This window comes from Mercenaria mercenaria, chromosome 5 (assembly GCF_021730395.1).
Source record: "Mercenaria mercenaria strain notata chromosome 5, MADL_Memer_1, whole genome shotgun sequence".
Lineage (NCBI taxonomy): Eukaryota > Metazoa > Mollusca > Bivalvia > Venerida > Veneridae > Mercenaria > Mercenaria mercenaria.
The window spans coordinates 86,497,119-86,524,773 of record NC_069365.1 but is presented as its reverse complement, the minus strand read 5'-3'; the positions used below and the strand labels follow the sequence as shown (position 1 = coordinate 86,524,773).

Sequence of the window (27,655 nt, the reverse complement as noted above, 5' to 3'; positions counted from 1 at the left end):
TTGTAACCAGGTCAGATACGCTATGGGCAGTGTGCGACACATGTTTGAAAACACCAGTTCAACAGCCACAACTCTAAAATTTGTAAAACTGGGGCATAATACGCCCGACATTTATACCGGTATAAGAGCATTTGTAACAAAGTCAAATTATGTTGAGATGAGCCGTCAAAATACAATGTACTTAGCGTTCTGCCGGCACACCCTAATTTGTCTTCGTCTTAATTAGTTTATACTAATTTATTTTAGCTCGACTGTGATGAAAGCTTATTGGAACCACTATCGAGTCCGCTTCCTGGAAAAACCAGTACTGGTGTCATATGAGAAGTCATGGTCGTGACCTCAATGAGGCTCGAACCCACGACACCTGGACTGAGGGGCCGACACCTTATCCACTTGACCACCGCTCCCCTTCGTTCATCTTAATTCGCAAATGTCTATTAATAAAATTTTTATATGACAAGACAGAAAGGATGTCAAAACATACAGGTTTATTCATAGTAGTCATATTCAATTTAGTCTACATGCGTTATATGTTCAGTTTGAAATGCATATATGAACAACCTTTGACAAAATGGATCATTTTGAACACGCCTTCGTTCAGTTAATTTTGACCTTAGTCTTTTATTCACAACGCTTTAACACAGAACGCGGATGATATATACAGATGCATATAATGCGGCATGTGCAGAGTTGTGAAATAAAAACCTTTTATTGTGGTCTTTAATATCACTATGTAGGCTCTATTTTAATAAAACGTTTTTGTTGCAGAAAAAATTATCTGCTCCTGCAACAGAGGTCAGTGGAGGTGGGTATGCCAGTAAAATTGAAATCAAGTACAGTGACTACATGACGGGCGGACTAGAAACATCGGCAACAACATACACCATAGAGAATACAGCAGCAGGGAAGGCAATAAGTGGCGTCATGAAATGCGACACCGCTACCATGCCTACTTCTGTTATATTCAATGAGGTAAGTTATGCCATGCCGGTCAATAGCTATACATAGTTAATGTTGTCTCTATTATATGTAACACCGACTTTTAATAAAATTTGTATCTTGTATCTAGTATACAGGAGAGAAGGCAATAATTGATGTCATGAAATGTGACACCGCTACCATGACTACTTATGTTATATTTAATGAGGGGAAAGAGCTTCTTAAAAAGCTTATTAGCTTACTGCTTGATCCATTGTCTTTGTGATATATGTATTTATTGTAATTACATGATATTTCTTGAATAAAAATATTGTTTAAGCTAAACTAATAAGGTAAGTTATGCCATAGAAATTACAGGAGAGAATGCAATAAGTGGTCTCATGAAATATGACACCGCTACCATGCCTACTTCTGTTATATAATTAGTGTAGTAAGTTATATCATAGAGAATACAGGAGGGAAGGCAATGAGTTGTGTCATGAAATATGACATCGCTACCATGCCTACTTCTGTTATATAATTAGTATAGTAAGTTATGTCATAGAGAATACAGGAGGGAAGGCAATGAGTTGTGTCATGAAATATGACACCGCTACCGTGCTACTTACTGTTATATAATAGTGTGGAAGTTATGTCATAGAGAATACAGTAGTGAAGGCATATAGTGGTTCATGAATAGTGAATCGCTACATGCTACTTCTGTTAATAATAGTATAGTAAGTTATGTCATAGAGAATACAGGAGGGAAGGCAATGAGTTGTGTCATGAAATATGACACCGCTACCGTGCCTACTTCTGTTATATAATTAGTGTGGTAAGTTATGTCATAGAGAATACAGGAGAGAATGCAATAAGTGGTGTCATGAAATGTGACCCTACTGTCATGCCTACTTCTGTTATATTCCATGAGGTAAATTCTAAAATAGATATTACAGGAATGAAGGCAATAAATGATGTTATGAAATGTGCCCCACAGTTCTGCTTACTCCTGTTCTATTCAACGTGATAAGTAATACCACAGTAGGAAGCCCATTTCGAATTTGTGGTGCGGCGTTTTGGTCATCAAAGTTTTACTAATCTTTAAAGAAATTCGCTTTGTGGGTGTTTCATTTTTCAACATTTTATACTGGAACATATATTGCTTATTCAGTTAGGTAATTCACTAAAATACCATAGAGAAGAATCCACATAGCTTTTTTTTGTAAAGAATTTGGTCATATAGTATTTCAACTCAATTTTCAGTCCTATGCCGGTTATTAACCAGTTTCGGGGACAACGGGTTTATGTTTCTTCCGTCTGTCATTTCGTCCGTTCGCCCCATATTCTTTTCCGAGTTATAACGCCGCCATCCGTAGAGTTTGATATTATTTGACACAAATGTAACCCATAGCAAGACCAAGGCATGTAGCTCCATGGCTAAGATCAGACTTGAGGGGCCTCCTTTGCCATGTAGTTAAGGCCACTGACTCCGAATCACTTGCCCCTCACCGATGTGGGTTCAAGCTTCACTCGGGGCGTTGACTTCTTCATGTGAGGAAGCCTACCAGCTGGCTTACGGAAGATCGGTGGTTTTATCCAGTTGCTTGCCCGTGGTGAAATAATGCACGGATCTTCCTCCGCCGTCAAAACTGGAAAGTCGCCGTGTGACATATGAGCCGCACCATGGGAAACCAACATAGTGCATTTGCGACCAGCATGGATCCTGATCAGCCTGCGCATTCGCGCAGTCTGGCCAGGATCCATGCTATTCGCTAACAGTTTCTCTAATTGCAATAGGCTTTGAAAGCAAATAGCATGGATCCTGACCAGACTGCGTAGATGCGCAGGCTGGTCTGGATCCATGCTGGTGGCAAACGCACTATGTTGGTTTTCTCATGGTGCGGCTCATAATTGTGTCGGTGCGACGTTAAACACAATAAAAACAAACCAAACCAGAACATACTTTTACCCCAATTTTAACAAGGTCTACAATATTTCAGTTATATAACTCTGCAATCCATCAAGTGAGTTTGAAAAAACTTGACATAAATACTTCTATTAACAAGAACCCATGTAACAAGCGAGACGTAAAATGTAGCTACAAGACCAAGATCAAACTTGAAGTGAAAAAAGCATGATGGTAAATCACATATGCGTTCCATAACTCTGCAATCCATCATGGGAGTTTAATATCGCTTGGTGCAAATGTTTCCTATATAGCAAGACAACGTACCATATACAAGACCAAGGCATGTAGTTCCAATACTAAGGTCACACTTGAGTTCAAATTTAAGCAAGTCCCATTACATTTTCGATCCATATCTTTATCAATCCTGAATTGATTTCGATGTAACTTGGCACAGATATTTTCAATAGCAGGCTAGCATGTCTCATATAAGACCTATGTCCCTAACTCAATGGTCTAGGTTCAAACTTTCGTGTCATTTTCATGTCATGTCAATTACTGCCAGCCATTAATTGATCTTCACATTTACCGACATACATATATATGTAATTGCCTGACAATTGTCCAGAACAATCTTTCATTTTAACTAGTCCTACATCCCCCTCCCCCACCAATGACTAAAATAATCTCTGTATCTTTTACCGCGTGTTTCTTAATGCTGTCTGTAGAAGCCATCCCCAGTCCAAGGTTATGTAAAATTTTACTAAGCTTTACCAGCAAGTAACATATGACTCACAGTGACAGGAACTTAGGACACCAGTGCCCTAGGGACACTCCTCTGGTTTAAAAGTATTCGAAAGTTTTAAAGCAATTTTGTAAGGGTACACACCTAATATTGTAACATTTGTAGCTCTACGTATTTGCAGTTGTTACTAATTTTGTTGATATGTTTTGTATTATCACGTGTTCAAAGACAAAAAAAATATTATTAAACTAATTTTAGAACGTATCTGGGACTTCGCCATTAACAGCGACATACAACGGAGGCACTTGCTATGGTGAGTCGGTTTATATTGATCTTCAAAATTTAACTGTTAGTCAAATCTTTATTCTTTTCCGGAATAATATGATATACAATATAATTGTATACAGTCCAGAAAAAAAAAACCTGCTATAATTTATCGAAACAGAACATTTGAAGACGCCAACGAGATTTTTAACTATCTGTTTAGCTATCATAATTAATAGGCTCCATACATGAAATAAATCAATTGATATGAGATATGTCGGACAAAATTAGACATGTGGAACACATTCACTTGCTATTGTACGATACGAATACATGTATATCAAAGTGACTTTAGCATGGCTAACAAGAATCTTTTGACCACACATGGGAAATGATATGAGCCGTGCATGGGAAAACCAACATAGTGGCTTTGCGACCAGCATGGATCAAGACCAGCCTGCGCATCCGCGCAGTCTGGTCCGGATCCATGCTGTTCGCTTCCAAAGTCTATTGCAATTAGAGAAACCGTTAGCGAAGAGCATGGATCCTGACCAGACTGCGCGGATGCGCAGGCTGGTCTGGATCCATGCTGGTCGCAAAGCCACTATGTTGGTTTTCTCATGACACGGCTCATATCTAGACATTTTGCTGCAAGGGTACATAAATTCATGCTTCTTTTTCTGTTATGTAGAGGGAGGCAAAGCGTCGACTTTGTTTGATTCATCATCAGACAGTGTCACACCATATGCTCTTGATCTACAAGCCTATCCTGGTCATGTCTTACAACTAAGAGTTCGAGCATGTGGCGAGGCCGTCTTGCAGTTTTTTATGAATGAAAATGACCTGACGCACTCCTTGTTCCTCACCGTGACCCACAAACAAATGACAGTCACAAAATGTTTTCCTGATTGCGGAACGGGACCGACATTTGTAATCGATGATACTGCAGGGTAGAATATATTTTGAATCAATTGCTAAATAATATGTGTTAAAATTTGAATGGAATTTAAAAAAAAAATAGTTGTTGAAAATAAAGCCACGAAAGACCTATCAATGAGAATTGATCAACCTAGATGTGACACAAGAACGTTCAAAGTATCTAAACACAATGATAGAAATAAAAGTTCATGTAAGATATTTAAAAAAAAATATTTTCGGTATAAGTTGCTTTCATATTGTATTGCATTTGTTTTACACAATAAAACCACAAAATACTTTTGCATGTGCACTGTATGGTATCAAAATTTGAACATAATATGTTTCCCCGTACTGGCACTCAGTCCTGTCGTTTATTTATTTATTTATTTATTCATGTCATTTGAGTCAATGGAATCCTTTCAATGTACCTGAACAGTAGATCTCCACTGAAGTCAGTGCTAGTAGAGGACTTCAGTGGTGCTGTATATTTCATGAACTCTCTTGACGGGACTCGCTCTAACCGTGTATGCTTTTATTTTGCTTGGTTGAGTCTTATAATCCTAAGGAATAAGGTTCTACTTACAGATTTCACTATCATTATATTTCAAGGTTCAATTCTGGCGCGAGTGCTGACTGGGACTGTGAAGCAGATATGGCATTTTTCTGGTTCCACCAGAAAACAGACAACAGTAAACACTACATTTGTTTCGGTGTTGGAAAGTATGATGAGGCAGTCTGCACTGGAGCAGAAACAACCACTTATTTCGAAATAACCAGTCGATTTAAAAATGTCAAGATGATGGGCATGGCTTCTGACGCTGCCTTCAACTGGGGTATTTAGTTATTGATATTTATAATGTAAAAGACATACGGTTTTAGCCTTCGCCATCTGCCTGCCTGCCTGTCTGTCTGTTTGTCTGTTAGTCCGTCAATCCATATGTCCGTGTTAAGCATGCCAGCGCTTCATCCCCACAGAGATCTTTAGAACGTTGTATAATATGAATTATATTGTCTTACATTTAAAGAGAAATCAAGGAGAAACTATGATGGCAGAAAGAATGGGGCATTTAATTTCTCGTTGACTTGCACGCTATTAACAAAGAGTCCGTTTTGGAGAGTAGGTGCGCTCGCCAAGACGAGATGAAATGTTTCATGTGCGCGCGGTAATGTAACACATTTCGTTGTGTTGTCCTGGCGCGAGCATCAACACGTCAAAACAAAATATCAATTGATCATGGTGCGCCAGATAAAGCGACAGAACGGAACCAGTCTGCAAGCCAACATGAATGTTTTGTAGTTGACGCGCGAGCTAGCACGAAATAAAATATTTTGTTCTGTCGCATTATATGTTTCGTTAAGTCGTATTACTAGATTTGTTGTCGCGTTGCGTTGACGTTAGAGTTCTCCTGGAAATAAATACGTTTAATTAAACTACACAACGTGATTTGCTAAATATTCCTCGAGCACACCAACGCGACATAACGAAACGACCTAAATCAGCAACCATAAATACCTTGTTAAGAAAAAGGTGAATTTAAAGTACATCGTGATTTTTCTTTACTGATGGATACCATTATAAACAAATAATCTTATTGCTAATCTTTACAGATTTCGTGCATACTGGAGGTTGTGATCTATACGAGTCGGGTAAGTGTACCATTATATTTTTTTTCACTCCATGTAATGTCTTTATGACCATGACTTGGTGGTAAAATAGATCTTGTGCCAAGTTCAAGTTTTGTGTTACAGGTCTTTCGTTTCTCATACGAAGTCTTATTTAACCACAAATAGATCTATTAGATTTCTATTATAAGTTTTACACCATGACATGAACTTCGAAGTACTGTTTAAATGGCTAATGTGTCCATGCATTCTTTTACTTCTTTATTGATATATTTTGCTTTGCAACTTTTGTTGGTATTCTGAATCTATACACTGGATCCTAATGACTAGCTTAAGGCTTAGCATTACGTTTTGAGAAACAAAAATCAAACAACACTAAATCATAGAAAGAAAGAGTTGTTAAACACGAAAATTGAACAGCATGTGAAACATGTATATTACTTTACGAAACAAGTGTCAGTATACTGATATAAACATTGAATACCGGAAAAGGGACTGCCTAAAGGAGCCCCACTTCCGGACAGTCAAATGCCTTTAAAAACTCACCATTTTCAAAGAACTGTTACATATCTTCGTTTTGGTTCATTTGCAATAGCGTGCTAGTGGTGAAATTTTACATAACAAGATGGAACACTGTTTTCAGCAATTGTTTATCTTTATTTCTTTACAAATGGCATTCATTTTCAAAGGGAGACAACTTTTTCCGAATATTTTAAGTATCCGTCGAGAAAAAATTGTCTACCTTTGAAAATGAATGTCATTTGTAAAGAAATAAAGATAAACAATTGCTGAAAACTGTGTTCCACCTTGTTATGTCGAATTTCACCACTCGCACTCTATTGCAAATACATCAAAACGAACATGTGTAACAGTTCTTTGAAAATGGTGCGTTTTTAAAGGCATTTGATTGTCCAGAAGTGGGACCCATTTAGGCAGTCCTTTTGAGGAATTCAATGTTTATATCAGTATACTGACACTTGTTTCGTAAAGTAATATACATGCTTTACATGCTGCTGAATGTTCATGTAAAACAACTCTTTCTTTCTATGATGTTTGATTTTTGTTTCTCAAAACGTAATGCTAAGCCTTAAGTTCACCAAACGCTATAATGACATCTGACGTCATCGACAAAGTCGCATTTTTCAAATGATGTCATAACATTATTTGTTTTTCCTCTGATGAAGGCTTGAAGCTAAGAGAAGAAGAAATATTCTAATATAAGAAACCCTTGCACACTTCCATTTAAACACGGCAATACTGACGTCACGTCGACATGTTATTTGGCGCCATACTGAGTACAGTCGCCGAGAAAGAGTGCTACCAAATCTGATCTACTATTTCAAATTTATGACGTTTAAGAATCGAATTGATATAACAGAACGATGTTATAATTAAAGTTGCACACACTAGTTTATCAGTTTCTATGCTCGTGGAATAACTCTCTAGATTTCTTGTTACTTGCCGTATTTCTTCACTGTCCTCGTGAAATTATTCTGCAGACCTATAACCTATTCGTATTATTTTAAAATGTTAAAAAATGGTTCCGATATATATGTTATTTCTTATTATGGAAAGTAAAACAGTGTTTAATTGTGGAAGTTATATGTTATGTGTTGTTATATGTTGTTTCTTCATAAAATTTAAGAAACTAATAAATAGGAATCTACACTACTATAATGCCCAAGTTATAGTGTCACGTTCTGCCACGTATAGCTACGTTGGGAAACGCGGCTACAACGTCAGCCAACGTAGAACGACGTGGCTGAAACGTGATCAAACGTGACAAATGACATGCGTGGCGAGCTTTAGCTGCACCTGGCTGAAATTTCCAAAACGTAGTAGCCAGAAACAGGGCACAACGGCGCGGCTAAAACGTGACACCATGACTAGGGCTTAATTGATATAACATCTCCAATGCTAGGCAAATTGCCAGTGCACGATACATTTACATTAATTTCAAAGAATCGTCCCTTTTTTCAGACTGGCGATGTATGGACAGATGGACGAACTGTTCAATATATGGCACAAGTTTCTGTTCTGATGCACAACACAATGACTTTGCCGTATCATATTGTGCAAAATATTGTGGAAAATGTAAGTGATATGTACATTACATTGAATTAACGATTTGGTTGTATAACCATTTACCTGGAAATATTTGCCATGTTTCTGTGTACATATGTATCACCCTTTGCTTTATTGTTGAACAAGACAAACACCTCCTACGGTATTCTTCATCAAAATTAATAATGGGAATGTACAAATGCTGATTAATGCGAACTTAATGAAAGCATCTCGATGGAGGCACGACGTCGTTAACGTTGTTAAAATATGATCACTGTGCGTCGGGTTCGTGTAAGTGACTGTTTTCAAAATGGCGTAACTCCTGAATGTATGATGATAATCACATCAAATTTGCGTTGAAGTTAGTAGAAAGTTTGCAGATTACGATGGTATATTTTTATTTTGCTTCATTAAAGTATACAAAAGCCAGAGAAAAAAAACTACGTTATTTTGTAACAACCCTTGTATTCGAAATAGACTGGATTTAGGTTAGAATTACTGTACACAATGCATAAAAAACATTATATGTGGAAATATGAAATTTTAATCGTAACGCCTTTGAAATAAAACTTGAGATGCGAAATAGAAAATGTTAATTTCACCCAAAAACTACAACCATTTGAAATATTCGTGATATTTACACAATGTTTCTACAGCTTTTAAATTTCCTAAGGATGGACCAAATATATGTTTTTTTATTATATTCCTACTTTCAAATACAGCCTTTACTTCACTTATGAACAAAAGTTTTTCATTTACCTTCCGACGGAATTTCTTCAAGTATACCTTTCTACAGAGTTTATTCTTCTAGGAAGAAAGATTCTTCCGCCTGTGAGATTACTGCTGGATCACAAGTTGCAAGGACAGTGATGACACATGTCCCCTGAAAATGCTTAACCTTTACCCTGCTAAATTTCTATAATGAGAACACTATGTTCTGATGTAGTTGTGATATTTCAAAGTCTGAAAAAGGAAAAAAAATGGACAAGCATACTGAAGAATTGGGCAAAAATAGGTTCTATTATCTTTCCTTGTTTATTGAGATCAACGCTATACATTGTTGTCTCCCTTCGACCGTCTAGCTAAATATCGATCACTATCGGATATTTTTAGCGAGTGTTGCAGATCGTTATGTTTCGGCTATCTCCGCTTATCGTATCACGGAAGTTTCTATAATTTGCGAATGAGCACTTCGAGTTGATCTTATGTACCAAGTTTCATTCTAGTTGGATGGAAACTATAGCAGGGGTTTAATACACAATATTCATATATAGTTGCAGTAGTTCAGTGTCGATAAAGAGCCATAACTCCCGAAAAATAATCGTACATAAAAGTTTCGATGTCATGCACATGTCCACTTCAGGTTAATAATGTCTACGAAGTTTAATTACAATTACTGACTGACTGACCGACGGACGGACGAATGTTTTTCAAACAATGATTGCCTCCCGGGTCTTCAACACAGGGGGCATGATAAGGACAGTAAAAGGAAATTACCATTTTGGTATATCAGTTTTTGTTTTAGCTCCCACCAGATTCTAGCCCTTTCATTGGTTGAGTAATGTCACGTGGTTGTCCTCTATATTTCTATAGAGGGTCAGTGGGTGACCCTACATGAGAATTGCAATTCAAAATTGCGTGATGTTGACCATAAAATTAACATTATTATTTTAAAAATTCAAAAGGATCCTACTACAACCTTCAGAGACCTTTCAAGAAGTAATTAGGTAGTCGATAAAACAAATCAATATATATTGGGTTTGTTACTGACCCTCTACGGAAATATATAGGGTCAGCTTCGCCTCGCCCTCTATAAAGCATACTGACCCTACAAATTTCCGTAGAGGGTCAGTAACAAACCCAATAATTAATAATATGATAGCTCTGATGCTCAAAGAGGGTACATGTTTTACATTAACATAAAATAACAGCAGGTACCATTTTCACGAAAACACTTAAGTAATTGCTTACTAAATCGGTTATTTCAAATGCTTGTTTTTACTCTTTATGCGTCTCAAATGTTGACTTCTCCGTCTATATCAGAACCATATTTGAATATTTCAAAGATCAAAACACAACCATTCTGAATTTTACAGAAAACGGAGTGTAGAAATAAGAAATATACTTCAGCAAATACTTAAGAAAGATCATAGTTGCGTGACTGAAGTAAGTTCTGCAGACAAATACTACTGACCATAGTTTAAGTTATTGTTATTTAATGTTGACGTTTTCTATAACAATGTATTTGTAGCTAAATTATAAAGGGCAAAAACAATCATTTGAAATAACAGACTTAGCTAAGCAATTACTTAAGATTGTTCGTGAAATTGGGGCCAGGACCTTTTTCTTACTTAATCTGCAATTATACAATATCATATGTTTTAAAATGTCAATATTGACATGACTATCTCCACACATTTATTTCAGGTTTCGCTGACAGCTATGGAAGAAAATTTCTTGCGAAGACTCCCTACGTCAATCCCAGTACAGATTGTCTGATGATAGTGTCTCCTCTGAACAAACAGACCAATGTAGCCGTCACTTTGAAAGATACCAACGCAGGAACCGAGAAAGTTCAGCATGGGGCACGAAATCATAACGGCGAAAGATATTACGACTGTTCTGAATCACTGGGAATTTTGGACGCCTATACAATTTTGTCTGACGATGAGGTTGCAGTCAATATTCTGCTTACTTACAGTGGGGAAATAAAAAGCTATCGAATTTATCCTGTTGATACTTTTGGTACAGAGGTTATGGTACTGGAATACAGTGATGAAAAAAAAAGATGTCGATTTTTGTCCGAGCATGACAGTGTCAACTATGTAGCGTACTACTCAATAAATAAGTTGGGTGGTACAGGAGACTCGGAAGATTCGGAAAGGGTGCAGTTAGGGGCATTGTCGCATCTGGCAACGACCAATCTGAATGATATGTCTGGAACAGTTTTTAAATTTGATAAACCGTCTACTGTGTTTTGTGGCGATTTGTTCTCGAGCTCAACTGTTCACAATCAGTACAATCAACTTTTGCCGACAAATACCTGGTCAACCGAGTATGTGGTGCCTGCTTTTGATGTAGAAGCTGTAAACCGACCGTTTGATGGGAAGTTGTTCATCGTCTCTAACGCTGACAACACCATTGTGAATATATCCGGTGGTTTTGACGCTATCCATGCTATCTATAACAGAGGAGACAAGATTGAACAGGAAATTGACGTGGGTGCAGCTTACAAGATCAAAGCGTCTGAGAACATCGGAGTTGGGTTATACCTCTATGATCCAGCAGACCCGACCAAGGCGTCCTTCAACATGTTAGTTCCGGCGCAAAGTTTTCACGATACTGTCTTAACATCCGTCCCCAACAACGTATTGAATGATGTAGGCTTTGATGTAACAGAAATAAAAACATACTTTATTGATGGAAACCTCAACGGCACAATAGTGTCAAAAGAAGCAGACGACACAGATCCGTTCTATCGTCACGTGAGCATTGGTAGTAGCATATATGAAATGACAGTAGTACAGTCTGGCACAGAAAAATGGTTTGTGGTTCCAGGAAACGTTAAAAGCGCTGTCATACAAAATGTAAGTGCATTAAATGTGTATCTGTTCTGTTGAATAACATAAACATTGTACTTGTAATTATAATGGTACATGGTCAGCTTATGACGAAAAATGTCGGGCTTTCTCTCCCTTGATTATCGACTGTTTTAAAGCAATTCCCCTGATTGGATTGTCTCTCTTACATTAGCTAAAGTCGATTATTAATACTTCACTTTCATATATTTTGCATTGATCGTGGTATTGCTTTGGGCAATGCGTTGAAATAAAACTATAACGGATTTCATATAGAAAGATTATCCCTGTAAAAAAACATAAAACATTTCAATAAAAAACATATTAAAACATTACGTTAACTTACGATACGGATTCCGTGTGAATAAATACATAGAGATCCGCCATAGGGAGATGGCCGAATATGTCCAAAAAAAAAACAATATGTAAAGTAAGTTTCCTCCTTGATTAAAATGAGACCAATATAAAGACACAATGTATTCCTATTTTGTTTGCACGCTCTTTTCTATATAACGGTATTTTTATGTAACTTCACATGCGTAGAGGTTTTCTTTTGTAAAAACATGAAAAAAGGTTGTAAACTAAGCAATACAGTATCGGGCATATTTATAAATTTCGAGCAGTATAAAAAATTGATTGAACAGGCGTGTTAGTAAATCACGCGCACACATTTGACTGATAACCAATTTTAACTGGACTTGATCATTTCTGTTGCCAGATATGTTTTACATAAAAAGGGTGAAAGGAGGAAACTTTTCAATTAATGTATCTATTGTCTATTGGTATATGAGCCGTGCCATGAGAAAACCAGCATAATGGGTTTGCAACCAGCATGGATCCAGAACAGCCTGCGCATCCGCGCAGTCTGGCCTGGATCCATGCTATTCGCTTTTAAAGCCTACTGCAATTAGAGAAACCGTTAGCGAACAGCATGGATCCTGACCAGACTACGCGGATGCGCAGCTGGTCTGGATCCATGCTGGTCGCAAACCTACTATGTTGATTATCTCATGGCGCGGCTCAATTATGATAATCATAAACCATTAGAAAATGTCATTGAGTTATGTAAAAATAGTTCTGATTCATTCTGTCTACTTTTTAATAGTGTTGGGATGGGGGATTGCTCCATGGCTTCATGGCCGATTGTTTAAGGTCGCTAACTTCAAACCACATGCCCCTCATTGATGTGGGTTCGTTTCATTTTTCATGTGAGAAAGCCATCCAGTCGGCTAACGGAAGGTCGGTTGTTATACTCAGGTGCCTGCCCGTGATGAAATAATCAGACCTGGGGTCAATTACTTTAAAATGTAATTAATTAAATTACAATTACATTGAGAAATGTCCAATTAAATTACAATTACAATTATATCAAATTTAACAATGTAATTAATTAAATTACAATTACATAGCAAATTGTAATTAATTACATTCAGTTACAATACCAAATGTGGTACTTCTTACATGAACACTGTAGCAAAGTTCTTGTACTTTATACTACATATACATAATAATTCACCTGTAAACTGAATTCAATTATTGAAAAATTGAATTTAAGCTCAAAGTAAAATGTGTGTTTGCGGGAAATCATCACTCAGTCTTTAATATTTTTGCAAAAGGAGCTAAAAGTCAGCCCAAATTAATAGTTAATACATTATCAAGCAGAATTCGGTTAGAGAAGAATGATGCATGTAAAGTCAGGTATTTCTCTGAGGTCTGAATTTCTCTGAAGTTTATATGATCATGGTTCTGCAATATGTTTCTAATTTAACTAGTATACTTCAGTATTTAATCATTTACATTTTAAACATATATTTAATTTTTTTATTCTTGACACTACATTTTATCCAAAGACCACATTGCAAATTTATAAGTAAAACATTCATAAGCCAACCTAGAATAACTGTCATTAAAACTGTAGATTACTCATAATGTCTACAATGATTATATTTTTATCTTGTTAGAACTGTGATGTCAAATGCTATGTTGTTTGTATCATTTAATACAAAAAATTTTATCACAGATAAAAAATGATATGCTAAGCATTTCAGTTTTTGCTCTGATAAAAATCTAAATAATAATGATGCAAATAACAATTTCAAATCATAATTTGATCATTTTCTCCAAAAACATAGTGACAAACATCATCAAAGATTACCAGTTGGTTCTAATAAGACAATTATATCAGAACAAAGGAGCTATGTCCAAGGGATTAACACCTACCATAATATTCTATTATTATTTTTCACAGCTATGAAATGCAAATTAGCATGTTAAAGTGAAGTGTCACTGGTAATAAACGTATATATACTATTTGCACAACAAACTGGATTAGCATGTGCCATGTAATTGGAAAGTAATTGAAATGTAATTGTCAATTACACCCCAAAACTGCTCTGTAATTAATTAAATTACAATTACATGTAATTGATAAATGACCCAATTACAAATTACATTCAATTACTTAGGAAATGTAATTTAATTGCAATTAATTACAATTACATTTTTAATTACCCCAGGTCTGGAAATAATACACGGAGGGGCACCTGAGAACTTCTACCGTCAAAGCTGGAAAGTCGCTATGTTACCTATAATCATGTCGTTGTGGCGTTAAACCCAACAAAATAAACAAAATAAAATAAAATAGTGTGAAAGTTGGACAGAAACCATTTCTGTTTGAGCTGATTTTAAAATTCAGTCATTAAAAAAAAAATCTACCCGGGCCATAACACATTGGTGACTTTTTCTTGCTTTTAACGAACAAACCCGTGAGAAAAATGAAAGTCGCACTAAGGAAAAGATAATCCCACTATATAAACTCGTGGAAAGCATGCTTTTATTTATTTTTTCAATCTTGGTTTTTCATAGCTAAAATGTGCATGGTATTGCTATTTGATATTTTCCCCTGATATGTACATCTGTGGAATTAACGTTGTATTTTTTATTTAAATAAATGTACCAATTCCGCTCTCCACCCATAACTTTTACTGTTCGCCACAATTACAAATTAAATAACACTCTTTTTCATAATCTGACTCTAACTGACCTTTTTTCTCCTATCGTCAAATACTCTAAAATATCTGGGTTTTTTGTTCTTAAACCCCCCTGATCGTATTTTCCTAAAACAACTGGAATAAATGTAAACTCTGTTCTGTTCTGTTCTGGTATGTTAAATTTTATTACCTTTCCTCATTATCATGACCACTGGCACCAGAACAGAAAGAAAATACCTCTGTACATGTTATACCCTACCCCTAGGTATTCTATAAGAACCATGGTCACGAAGGGGAAAATATACTAACCCGTTTCAATCGCGCATTTCATACTTAAAACACGCAGTTCGGTAAATGTGTACTATGGATATCAAACAAGTGGTAATTTATCTTCAATTGTATACCGGTCACATTTCTTCAATACTTCTTATCTTACAACAAGAAATATCTTTACAAAAGATGGTCGGCGTGATGTAACTGAAGCATAAGTTATATATGGGCAAAAACCTGTATTTTAAATCTTTTGGCAATATAGAAAGGGGCCTCTGTGAAGTTTTGTATAAATGAGGACAGTAGTTCTGAAGAAGACTGTGTTTAGAAATTGTGGAGGGACACACGACGGACACCAATCACAAAAGCTTACTTTGAGCCTTTGGTGCTTAAAAGATGGTAACAGTAAGCAAACAATATTGAAATACGTTCTATACTTTATTTCCAGAATTGTTGGAAGCAACATGAACCCTTACCCTACTTCAGCTTATTATCAAATTTGTCTATCATTCAGAATATGTACAGTACTGTTTTCACCGGAAAGATTAATTTTAAAATTTAGAGTCTAAAATTTAACAGTATCGGACATGTTGTTGCAGGTTAGTAATGATTTGCACTGGTTAGAAATTGTTGCTGTAATGCAGGGTAAGAGTTAATGACTGTATAAAACAAATAACCTTTTTGTAAAAACAAAACTTAAGGAAAGGAAACTTAACAAAAGAGAAATAACTTAACAAGAAAACCTAACAAAACAGAGGTATGTCCGGATGAGCAGATGAATATTTGGTTACGCACACCTGTTCAAGTGGTACGCATACAACCCGATGGTGCTGTACTTATAGAGGTTATAGATGACGAACGCGTTGTCATTTCACTCAGTGTAACACATGACTCAGAGTGAAGAATTTTCAGCCTTTCCTCCAGTCAGCAACACTCTTACAAAATCTCTCATTATAGCTGAAAATACCGAGAATACCTTACCAAGCAATCCGATTGGTACATTATTCAGGCGGCATAAGGTCATAAAAAACGCGTAGTTTATAGTTATTTCAACGTTACACAAAAAACTTGCTTGACCTTCCCTGGTGAAGTTTCGTTCTAGATTACAAAACCAATCTGATTGGCTGTTGTGAAAATGTATGTCAATCGTCATTTCACTACACGTGTTCGCTAATATGTGAAAATGTAGCATAAATGTGCAAAATGAATAAAATAAACAGAACAGATGTAGACCAATGTATGATTTCAAATTAAAAATCATATACAAGGTGAATTTCATTCATCGTTTCGAGTTTTGGTGTAAAATTGTGAATTTTTTATAATTCTGTTTTTGTTTGTTTACATTTCGCCAAACATGTGCACACTGCCGTGACCTCTAGACCGGATGTTCATTAGGGAAGTTCACGCAAGTTTTTTCTGTAACGTTGACGAAAGCATGAAATATGTTGATAATCTCAGCAATATGGAATATTGAGACAATGTGAATGGTGTACGTTGGAAGATAAATTATCGCTTGTTCAATATACTAGGTACCCATTCGCCGAACTGAGCGTTTAAGCTGAAAAAAAGTACGATTGAAACGGGTTAGAATATTTTCCCGTTCATGACCATGGTTCTTATAGAATACCTAGGGGTAAGGTATAACATGTACAGAGGCATTTTCTTTCTGGTCTGGTGCCAGTGATTATGACCGTTATCATTTCATATCCCTGGATAGAATTGTCACTTATTGGTATTTGTAGTTCCGTAATTCAACACTGCGTAACTTACAAAAGAGCTTTAAGAAAACCGCCAGTTTCTAGAATCTTGGTTAACTTTCACTTTTAAAGTTATAAACATGTCATCATAATGTTCATATTTAAAGTCAAAACACCTCTAAAGTGAAAGAAATTGTAAATTTTAGCAATTTTCACTATACATGTTTGCTCAATGTACGTGACAGTGATACTTTTAAAACAAAATTGGAAGCAAGATGATATTCAGTTAGAATAAATATTTTTACATCAAATTGAAGAAGAGAAATTGCAAATATTTTTCCTATATACTGAATCTTTTGCTCAAAGTTTATTCAATCGGAAAACCAATATTGATTATTGGGTTACTTTCAAGGGGGACACCCTACTATGATATGCCAGTCTAGTCTTTATCACAAGTAATTGAAAAACGTTTCACAATTCGCATTCTAGTATTTTGATTAATGGTAATGCCCTGTTGATCAGTTTTAGTGAAAGTTTGTTAATTAATATGAAACATTTTTCTGCTTTCATGTAAACTTTTAACTGAAATATATATATAGAAAGAGAGAGAGAAAAATATATCATTACCTTTATGTGTGCCGTTGTATAAATGATCAGCTTTAATATTCTATAGGTTTAGGGTGTAATAAAATCTAAACTGAATTAAAACTTTGACATCAGAAACTAACAAAATGTCTTTGAAAATCTGCCGTTTTTCCTTGGTTCCACTCTGACCCTTCATATTTTAGTGACTTAGAAAAATCTATGACACGAAGATTCTTGAATATTTATTTGAACATTGATTAACTGTTGACTAAGATTGTGTACCGAAATTATTAGCTTTTGACGAGTTTAACAATCGTAAAATCCACGTGCTATAACAAGATCCTATCAGTCCAAAACAAGCAAACTATTTGTCAAAAATTTGTATTGCATTAAACATAACGAGCTATCGCCCTCCAATTGCCTACTGTCAAAGACATATACGTTTTTTAGTTTTCTCCTTTCTCCTTTTTTTTTTTTGTAATCCGGCTATAAATTCAAGCTGCATTATGAAATTTTAGTAGTACTTATGGTATATGTTCAATCAGATAATGTTGACTTTTTGCTAAGTATTGAGTTCACAAACTTAGCCATTGAACTAAAGTTAAGCAAAAATATTTTATTATATTCTAATTTCTGTAAAGCCCAAAATACAGGATGTGCACAGAAGTAGCATTTCAATGATGATGGTTTAGGTCTATTAAGTTGGCAAGATGATGGGTATTGAGAGTTGGATATTCAATATCTAGTTATATTCTAATTCCCAGCCAGCTCTGAGTTGGGTAATCCAATGATCTAAGGCTAATATCAAGCCAGAGGTGAATACACAGCTAGCTCTGAGTTGGGTATTCATGGTAAATAAGAGAAATGATTACACTGCCGTGATCGAATAACCCGCCAGCTCTGAGTTCAGTATTCAGATGATCTAAGGCGAGTATCCAGCCAGAAGTGTATACACCTCTAGCTGTAAGAGGGGTATTCAAGGCAGATAAGAAAAAGGAATACACAACTGGGACCGAAAACCCAGCCAGCTCTGAATTGGGTATTCAAAAGATCTAAGACGAATATCCAGTCAGAGGTGAATACACAACTGGCTCTGGGTTGGGTATACACTGCACATACGAAAAACGATTAAACAGCCGGGTACAGATACCAAGCCAGCTCTGAGTTGAGTATTCAAATCATCTAAGACGAGTATCCCGCCAGAGGTGAATACACATCAAACTCTGAGTTGGGTATTCAAGGCACATAAGAAGAATGAATTCACAGCCGCACCGAATCCCCAGCCAGCTCTGAGTTGGGTATTCCAATGGAAGTAGTATAGTCTACACTTTGCTTCTATGACTGGAAGACACCTGCGTCCATCCATCATCAAAATGACAGCATTATGCTAATTATACCTTTCATAAAAGGATTTCTCAGACGTACTTAGGGCCTTAAAGTCTGCGAGTGTTCCTTAAAGTATCGCAGACCTGTGCAAATGAATTGTACTGCTAGTGATGTCTACAGGAGGAAGAACTTGTTTGGTACCGCCTTCTGAAAGTCTGCGAGTGTTCCTTAAAGTATTGTAACCTGCTAGTGATGTCTACAGGAGGAATAACTTGTTTTGTACCGCCTTCTGAAAGTCTGCGAGTGTTCCTTAAAGTATTGTAACCTGCTAGTGATGTCTACAGGAGAAATAACTTGTTTTGTACCGCCTTCTGAAAGTCTGCGAGTGTTCCTTAAAGTATTGTAACCTGCTAGTGATGTCTACAGGAGGAAGAACTTGTTTGGTACCGCCTTCTGAAAGTCTGCGAGTGTTCTTAAAGTATTGTAACCTGCTAGTGATGTCTACAGTAGGAAGAACTTGTCTTATACCGCCTTCTGAAAGTCTGCGAGTGTTCCTGCAAGTGTCACTAACCAGGAGCCACGCAATGTATCATTAATCAACTCGTTTTATAGATTCAAAATGGAAAGAAATTCATTTAATATCCACTATATATGGGATGGCAACATCTAAAAAGCCCAAGGTGAAACTGTCGACCCCTAAAAACAATATTATTCATTGATATAATCAATGAGACAAGTAAGTATTTCCCGCATGTGTGACAATACAGAATATGGGCTCCTTTGCTTTAACACTAGATTGAAATTCCTTGTAAATCAGCACGTTTAAATCCCCGACTATAATCGGTTGTCATTTAATAAAGCTGTAACAAAATCCAAAATTGTTTTTTTCCAGCAAGGGCAAGTGTGTGAAATGTCACCTCAGTCTGACAATGACGGCATTGACAATGATTGTGATGGACTTATAGATGAAGATACTCGTTACAGTACCTATGGCGTGTATAGAGAAGGTAACATTTTACAAGAATCTTACAAATCTAACTGAGTAGGATAGAGTTTTCAACCCTAAGGAGCTGGCAAATGAGGATTACCCAGGGAGCTGGCAAATGAGCGTTACCTAGGGAGCTGGCAAATGAGCGTTACCTAGGGAAAATGAGCGTTACTTAAGGAGCTGGCAAGTGAGCGTTACCTAGGGAGCTGGCAAATGAGCGTTACCTAGGGAGCTGGCAAATGAGCGTTACCTAGGGAGCTGGCAAATGAGCGTTTCCTAGGGAGCTGGCAAATGAGCGTTATCTAGAGAAAATGAGCGTTACTTAGGGAGCTGGCAAATGAGCGTTACCTTGGGAGCTAGCAAATGAGCGTTAGCGAAACATCTTGTCAGCGCTGCCCCGAGGGTTATGAAAATCGTCAAGAGGCAAACATGTTAGATTATTTTTCTTTCTTGCCTACCGTTGACATTTATATATATCAAATCATTCATTATTTGCGTGGTTTATCATTTTATTTACCACGGTTCATAGGTCAGATGTGCAGGAATTGAACCAGGATGTTCGTCCGGGTGGTTAATAACCATGCATATGAATGATTAACGTGGTAAATCAGGCTATAAACCACAAGAAGGCCTTGTATAATTTCAGTCTAACATGTTCATTAAAATATTTGAAAACCATGCTGAACTTTATTCATCGGATTAAATGAAATGGACGACATGCGGCATTTTGAAGCAACTGTCCGTGCGTCTTTCGTTGTTTATATTGCAAGTTTCATCACCGTTGTTTTCCTTCAATGTTTAATTTACAAACAAATTTAGCAATATTAGAATATTAATTATAAACTGCGCATGGAATTCTATGAATAGTTATGACGTGACGTAATGAGGTCACACTGCGCACATGGAACAGGTAGTTTTCCAAGGAAAATGATACACTTTTCCCGTTAGGTAGGAAAGAACAGGTATTAAGATATAGTAATAATCATAGCGTGTTCAATGAATGTAAGATAAGGTTAATCTTTAACTCCCATGAGTTGCGAATATGTAGGGAAGTAAATCCCAGAACTGAAATTTTTTACATACATTTTTTTTCTTCTCTGAAATTTACTGAGCTTGATATAACTTTTTTCTCATTGTTTGGCTTACCATTCTTTTCATGTTTTATGGCAAACCCGTTACGAAAAGACTTAAGTTGTCCATGTTGCGCTATTAGATGAAAAATTCGAAATAAAGTACCGGTGTGAGAAAATCTAACCTTACACCGCCGGTGTTTTAGTTGGAATACTTTGTCTCAAAGGCGAGTAAAATTGAAGAGTATACTTTTTGTTTACATTGTGATAGTTATTAAAACATTATAGTGATTTTGATTTCTTTGTGTACTAAATATAACTTTGCACATATTTTGCGTTGTGATTCCTTCTAAATGTATAACGTAGTATATTTTAATCTTTAAAGACCGAGACCTTGATGGAGGGTTTGGTGAAGATTCTAGTGAAGTCCTCAATGGTAAGATTGCGTCTAATTTAGCTTCTTATAACAGACACAAATTCTTAGGATAGGTATGAAATCAGGTGTCCGCTATACTGGCTCCGACGTCAACATCTTCTCATGAACTGTTCAGTTGATCTGTAATAAAACCATTTCTGAAATATCTTTGCATGTATGAATTATATTGGTCCATCTCTTTCCCCAAAGGAGCTACCCGAGACAAAAATAGATTTGTTTTCTCTTCACGGACTGTTTCATGCATCTTCATCAAAGCTTATCTTTAGGACTATTACATATTTCCTGTAGTGGCATTCTGCGAAGTTTGTCTGGGCAATGCGTATATTCTAATGCTTGGTTGCTAAATGTTAAAGACCAGATCGCAGGGTCAAGTCTTTGGCACGGAGTTACATCTAGAAATATTTCAACAATTTCAGTAAGGGAAATGTTTATAATTATGGCAAAATTTTTATGGTTCCCTTCCGGATCAGCGACTCCGATTTGTTGAATTTATATTTCATTTCATTAAATAAGGAGGAAAACCCACAAGTTTACTTAAAGATGTTTCTCGATATAAATAATATCGGTCACCGTGGCCCAGTGGTTAAGGCGTACGCCTCAGGATCGGGAGGTCGAAGGCTCGAGCCCCATGGGGAGCGTTCGTCTGGGGGATGTTTGTCATGGGACTCGTTCCAAAAAAGCTTGTTCGTGAGCCGCGAGCTAGTTAATGAATAGTTACCGACTTCTATTCGCCTGGCGCCTGGCATAGTGTTGGGAGTTGGGAGGTAAATATTACGCACAATAAAGGTGTCCCATAAGCCAAATTGGCTGGCCCTTTCAGTAGGGGTGACACTATAATAAACAAGACCTTTTTACCTTTACCTTTATATGTTTTGCTATATCAAAAATAGGATACACATTTGCACCCAGTTAATTGTACAGCTGTAAATGAATATGTCTGTAACTGATACTTGACCCCTTTTTGGCCTAAACCTTTGCATTACTAATTTAAAATGTTAGCTTTATCTTTTATTGTAAAGAACCAGTGGTAATTAAGAAACCAAGAGAACCCATCTGTCTGGAGATAAAGAAACCCCCGGGCCAATGTTGGACTATATGTTTTTGTAAATGTTCATGGGTAAAGAAGTACGAGGAGCAGAAAAACTTGACCCATGATGAGCTGGTAGAAGCCCAGCAAGATGACATTCAACAACTACAAAATGAATTACAGGTACCATTTGCTGCTCGTTTCCTTAAAAAGGAATTAACGTCATGTATGACTTAGATGCTTATTTCATAATTAAATAATTATACATTTGATATACGAGCCGCACCTTGAGAAAACCAACATAGTGCATTTGCATTTGCGACCAGCATGGATCCTGACCGGCCTGCGCATCCGTGCAGTCTGGTCAGGATCCATACTGTTCGCATTCAAAGCCTATTGCAATTAGAGAAACCGTTAGCGAACAGCATGGATCCTGACCAGACTGCGCGGATGCGCAGATTGATCTTGATCCATGCTGGTCGCAAATGCACTATGTTGGTTTTCTCATGGTGCGGCTCCTATAAAAGTAGTAGGCAGTTGTACATGCTTTTTAATATTTACAACCTGCTTCAATTCAGTTATACACTACCGTTTTATGCGACTAACTTTGTCCAAACAGTTTGAGACAAAAACTTTGTCTCTGTTGAAAGTAATTTATTTTGACAGGGAAGAACTTGATAAAAGAGATATAAAACTGAACACGTCATCAAAATGCTAATTTTTTTACGAGAAACAGAGAAGGTTTTGCAATAGAAACTACACTATCCTTCTTGATTGTTTCGTTTAAGACATGTAGTGGATTCCATGACAGATACTTCTGTTGGACCGAGCTTCGTTGATATATATTAGCCTTCAATTAGGCGTAAAAATTGTTTGTTTCTTGTACCTTTCTAAAAAGTTAGGGTAGATAGGTCGGTAATTTTTTTAATGTTTCTTATTAAGTGGTACTTTTCAGAAATTATTTTAGTGTCAAAAATGATTACAAATAAGAGTATTATGCCTTTAGAGTATCAGTAACTTGATTTCTAACATCACTGACCATGTTAAAAGCAAAACAAAGTGCAGTTTTTTTAACTTTTTGTTAAAAGGTTAAAAAAATATCCAAGATCATACAAATACTTATGATCGGGCCAAGAACTTAGAGTAGGTCGGGAGACCGGAAACAAACAATTTTTTAGGCCTTTGATGTGTTGTTCTGGTAGGGAATGTGCTCAATGTTTCCAAGGGAGACAACTCATATATATTTACTCTATTTTTTTGTTATTGTGCCTTCAACATACCCACATGGTTGCGTTTTTTCCCTAAATCAAAACACTCATAAACCATGTTGCACATGTATTTAAGGTGGACGAAGACTCCCTGCAGACTGCAACAGCTGAAAAGGAGAGTGCCAGTGATGAACGCCAGAGTGCAGCGAATATCGGTTATATTGGCATATGTATGTTTGGTGTCGTCTTTGGCACGATCTTCATCATGGACATCTCTTCACTCGTCAGAGACTTGCGCATCCTGTTTGCCAACTTGCGTGAAGGGTTTGAGCGACTTTCAGACTGCATTAAAAGAAAAATATGTTAAACATTTCAGTTCTTCTTGTATAACTAAGTTAGATCTAGTCAGCAATAATGTTTCACAAAAATTATCAAAAACAAGTTTTGAATAAAGTTATCATAAGACGATTAATTTTAACTTTATCCCTTACCCTGCTAAATTTCTATAATGAACTTGTCCATCTTTAAATTTGGACAGTACCATTAACTGTTAAAAGGGGTGCTTACAAAAAGATACTGACTGAATGGCGAACAGTGCAGAACATGATCAGACTGCACGAATGTGCAGGCTGATCTTGGTCTGCACTGGTCGCAAAGGCAGAATCACTTGCCGCCAGCAGGCTAAGGGTTAATGTAGTAGTCCGGTAACGACACTTGACAATTTTCGTGCGGTTTCGTATCATCGTTTGAAATTTTGGCATACTTCGGCCAGAACTAAAAGTTGCATTTCCGTAACGACCGGAGAATAACGAACTCATTCGGAAAATACGTAAACGAACGGAAAATTCCGATTGTCTTTACGGGCCTACTACCTTACGATATGTAACTTGATTTGATTTTAGACGATTTCCGAATGGTAGTTTGAAGGACAAATTGCACGGAAGGATAAAAAAGATTTTCTGAACCATATTTTTAAGAGAGGAGGACACAGTGATTAATCTGTTTTTTATGTAGAGAACCTTTCATTATAAACTATTTTTCCTTCCTCGATTTCGTTTGTGCCATATGTATTTGTGTTTAACTGGAGACAACTGTAAAGTAAGTTATTCATAAATAAAGAGGATACAAATTATTAATATTTTGAATTGCTTGTAAGTGTTGTAAATCTTACTTCTTCGATATCACATATATAATTAAAGCCGTTAGCTTCAGTATGTGTCTCAAGTTTGTTTTGAAAGTAATAAATACCTCAATTTCTTTTTATAATATTAAAATTAAAATCAATGTAATTCAGTGAGTTTCGGGAAAACAATGTTTTAAATACTGAACAAAACAGAACAGAACAGAACTTACATATTACAAAATATAAGTATTGTATAATAACATGTGCACAGAAAAATTGGAAAAGAATCTGTTAATTGTATGAATAATAGATTGGAATTGACATTGTCTAAATACTATGAAAACGAACAAACAAATGTATGTTTCTGTCTGGGGAATTCTAGATTTCAAAAATCCAACTTGGCTCTGGTAACTAAGAAATTAATCCTGGTAAAAAAATACTCGAACAAAGTTAACCGACATGAAAAAAAAATGAATTAAATGCAATTCTTTCTCTGAAAACTGTGGGAAAAAAATCTCTTAAGCTCACAAAACTGTAAAGTAATATGCTATTCATATAATATATATTTAATGATACTGTATGAGAGCTGAAAGTATGTGAAAAGGGCAGATATATTATGCCTCGGCTAATTGCTCAGTTTTGACTTGCTTAATTTGTGTGGTATACTGCTGATATATTTATATAATTCTTATAAAATTTATGCTTTTTAACCTTTGCTATGTAAATATTTACAACTTTCCTTGTATCCTGATAATTTTTATTCTGTTTTGCTTTTTACGTTTTAATATCAACCATAAATGTGTTATCATGCTTAGATTCAATGCAAATATGTATTCAAACTTTTAACGTTAGCAATAGGCGTTATGATATTGATGTAAATTAAAATACGATTTACATGATTATATCATTAAATATACTACCTTAGTGATGGATGCGCTGTCCTAAAAAAACTTTTATTTTATGAGTAGTTTGGCACAGGCAAAGATAAATTATAGCTTTATATTTCTGTTATATGCGTGTAACGTTTTTTAGAAATCTCTAGAAGTGAAAGAAACGGGAACAAAATAGTCTTTAAATGCGACTCATCGCCATTAAAATATGTTAGTATACCAGAACATGTTGTGTATAGTTTGTAATGTATGTAACACGATTTGTTTTCATTTATATGCTACTTTCAGCAAAATATTGCATTTTTTTCTAAAAAAAAACTAGGCTTTCGTTACAATTTTTGTTCTAGACATCTAAACTTTTGAAAAAGAAAATGGTTCAACAATGAGTATATATAATACAAAAAATGTACCTTAAATTTAACTCAGATGGCTTATAAACATTGTTTACAATAACAAAATTTGCGTTAGGTAAGTAGACATGTCGCCGTGACCATTTAATCAAAGGACATACATAGGCTGAACTGAAATTTAAACTTAGACTTTAGAATATTGAATTTGTAATTAGGTCTATTTTTTGAACGACTACTTTTTCAAAGAAGTTTTCCTTAAAGGTGTTTCTGTAAGTTACAAAAAGGTCTTCAAAATAATGTGCCGATGCAAAAGTGAATTATAAAAAAAGGTATGAAGACACTTAAAAATTGAAATCGACTAGATACGTTGATAAATTTGGGCCTTGTATATTAAAGATACCAACTGTTATTTCATTAACTTACTGCTTATTTTTAATGCCATAAATGTGTTACGAATATTTTTGTTATGTTTTAGTGATAATAGCTTATTTTAAAGATTTTGCCACTCACATATTTGTACTTCACTGACATCCCGTAGTTTGCTTGAATAAAAAAGAATAAAAACTCCATGTTCCTTTTCTTTTATGCAGATCATTACAACAGCACTGTCTTGCGTAAAAGACAGGAAAGTCTTATATAAATGGTTCATTCTATTTTTTCCTAAAAGTGATATTTAGGAGAAAATTAGAGCGGAGCTACGCAATGCAGCTGAATCTATTGATATTATCAAAACGAATTTACAATATAAGCATGCAAGTCTCAGCGTACTCGGTGTTATTATGTATTCTTTAGGATCATGAAACCCATTCAATTTTACTATAATCGAATTCCGCTTTAAAATAGAAGTCCGCTTTATAATGAAATTCTGCTTCAAAATAGAATTCCGCTTTATAAAAGAATTCCGCTTTATAATGAAATTCTGCTCCAAAATAGAATTCCGCTTTATAACAGAATTCCGCTTTAGGTTACAACATACTATATAGCTGCTCTTCTTTATTCTGTATAAAACTGACATATTTCCAATGGCCGGAGCACACATCAGGACCCATTTTAAACGGTCTGTAACTTGCATCTTCATGAAGAATATTGTCAGTGCTATATAAAAGTCAAAAGAAAAGTGGGGGTCATGTTTGATGCAAGAGAAATATTTTCAGTCAACACACACAAACTGCAAAATCAGCTAAAAAATGAGACCCCAAATTGTAGTGGTGGTGTATGATCTAAGTTTACATGAAAAATTCTGCCATGTTGTTATTTCATTCTTAAAATGCTACCTACATGTCAAGCATAGATTTGTCATTTGATTTTAACAAAAAAAATAATAATAATGCAAAGAAAATAGGTAAAACAGCTCTACAGAGGAAAACATCTGAGGACTATTTGTATCCACCATTATGCTACCATTTTTAGCTCACCTGAGCATTGCTCAGGTGAGTTTTTCTGATCGCTCAATGTCCGGCGTCCGTCTGTCGTCTGGCGTCTGTCGTCTGTCTGTCCGTCAACATTTAGCTTGTGTATGCGATAGAGGCTGTATTTTTCAACTGATCTTCATGAAATTTGGTCAGAATGATTAACTTGATGAAATCTAGGCCGAGTTCGAAAATGAATCATTTGGGATCAAAAACTAGGTCCCTAGGTCAAATCAAAGAAAAACCTTGTGTATGCGATACAGGCTGTAT

At 35.9% G+C, this 27,655-nt stretch overlaps 1 protein-coding gene across 1 annotated transcript; it reads left to right on the top strand.

The window, feature by feature from the left end:
- Positions 1-22: 22 nt before the first annotated feature.
- Positions 23-26,543, top strand: LOC123557840 (uncharacterized). Its single transcript, XM_053544746.1, has 12 exons — positions 23-82; positions 769-972; positions 3,828-3,882; positions 4,525-4,783; positions 5,361-5,584; positions 6,360-6,398; positions 8,355-8,468; positions 10,866-12,025; positions 19,777-19,891; positions 21,328-21,378; positions 22,398-22,588; positions 23,750-26,543. Exons 1-12 carry the CDS (start codon positions 23-25, stop codon positions 23,978-23,980), a joined length of 2,703 nt encoding a protein of 900 aa, XP_053400721.1. The 3' UTR covers positions 23,981-26,543.
- The last annotated feature ends 1,112 nt before the right edge of the window (positions 26,544-27,655 follow it).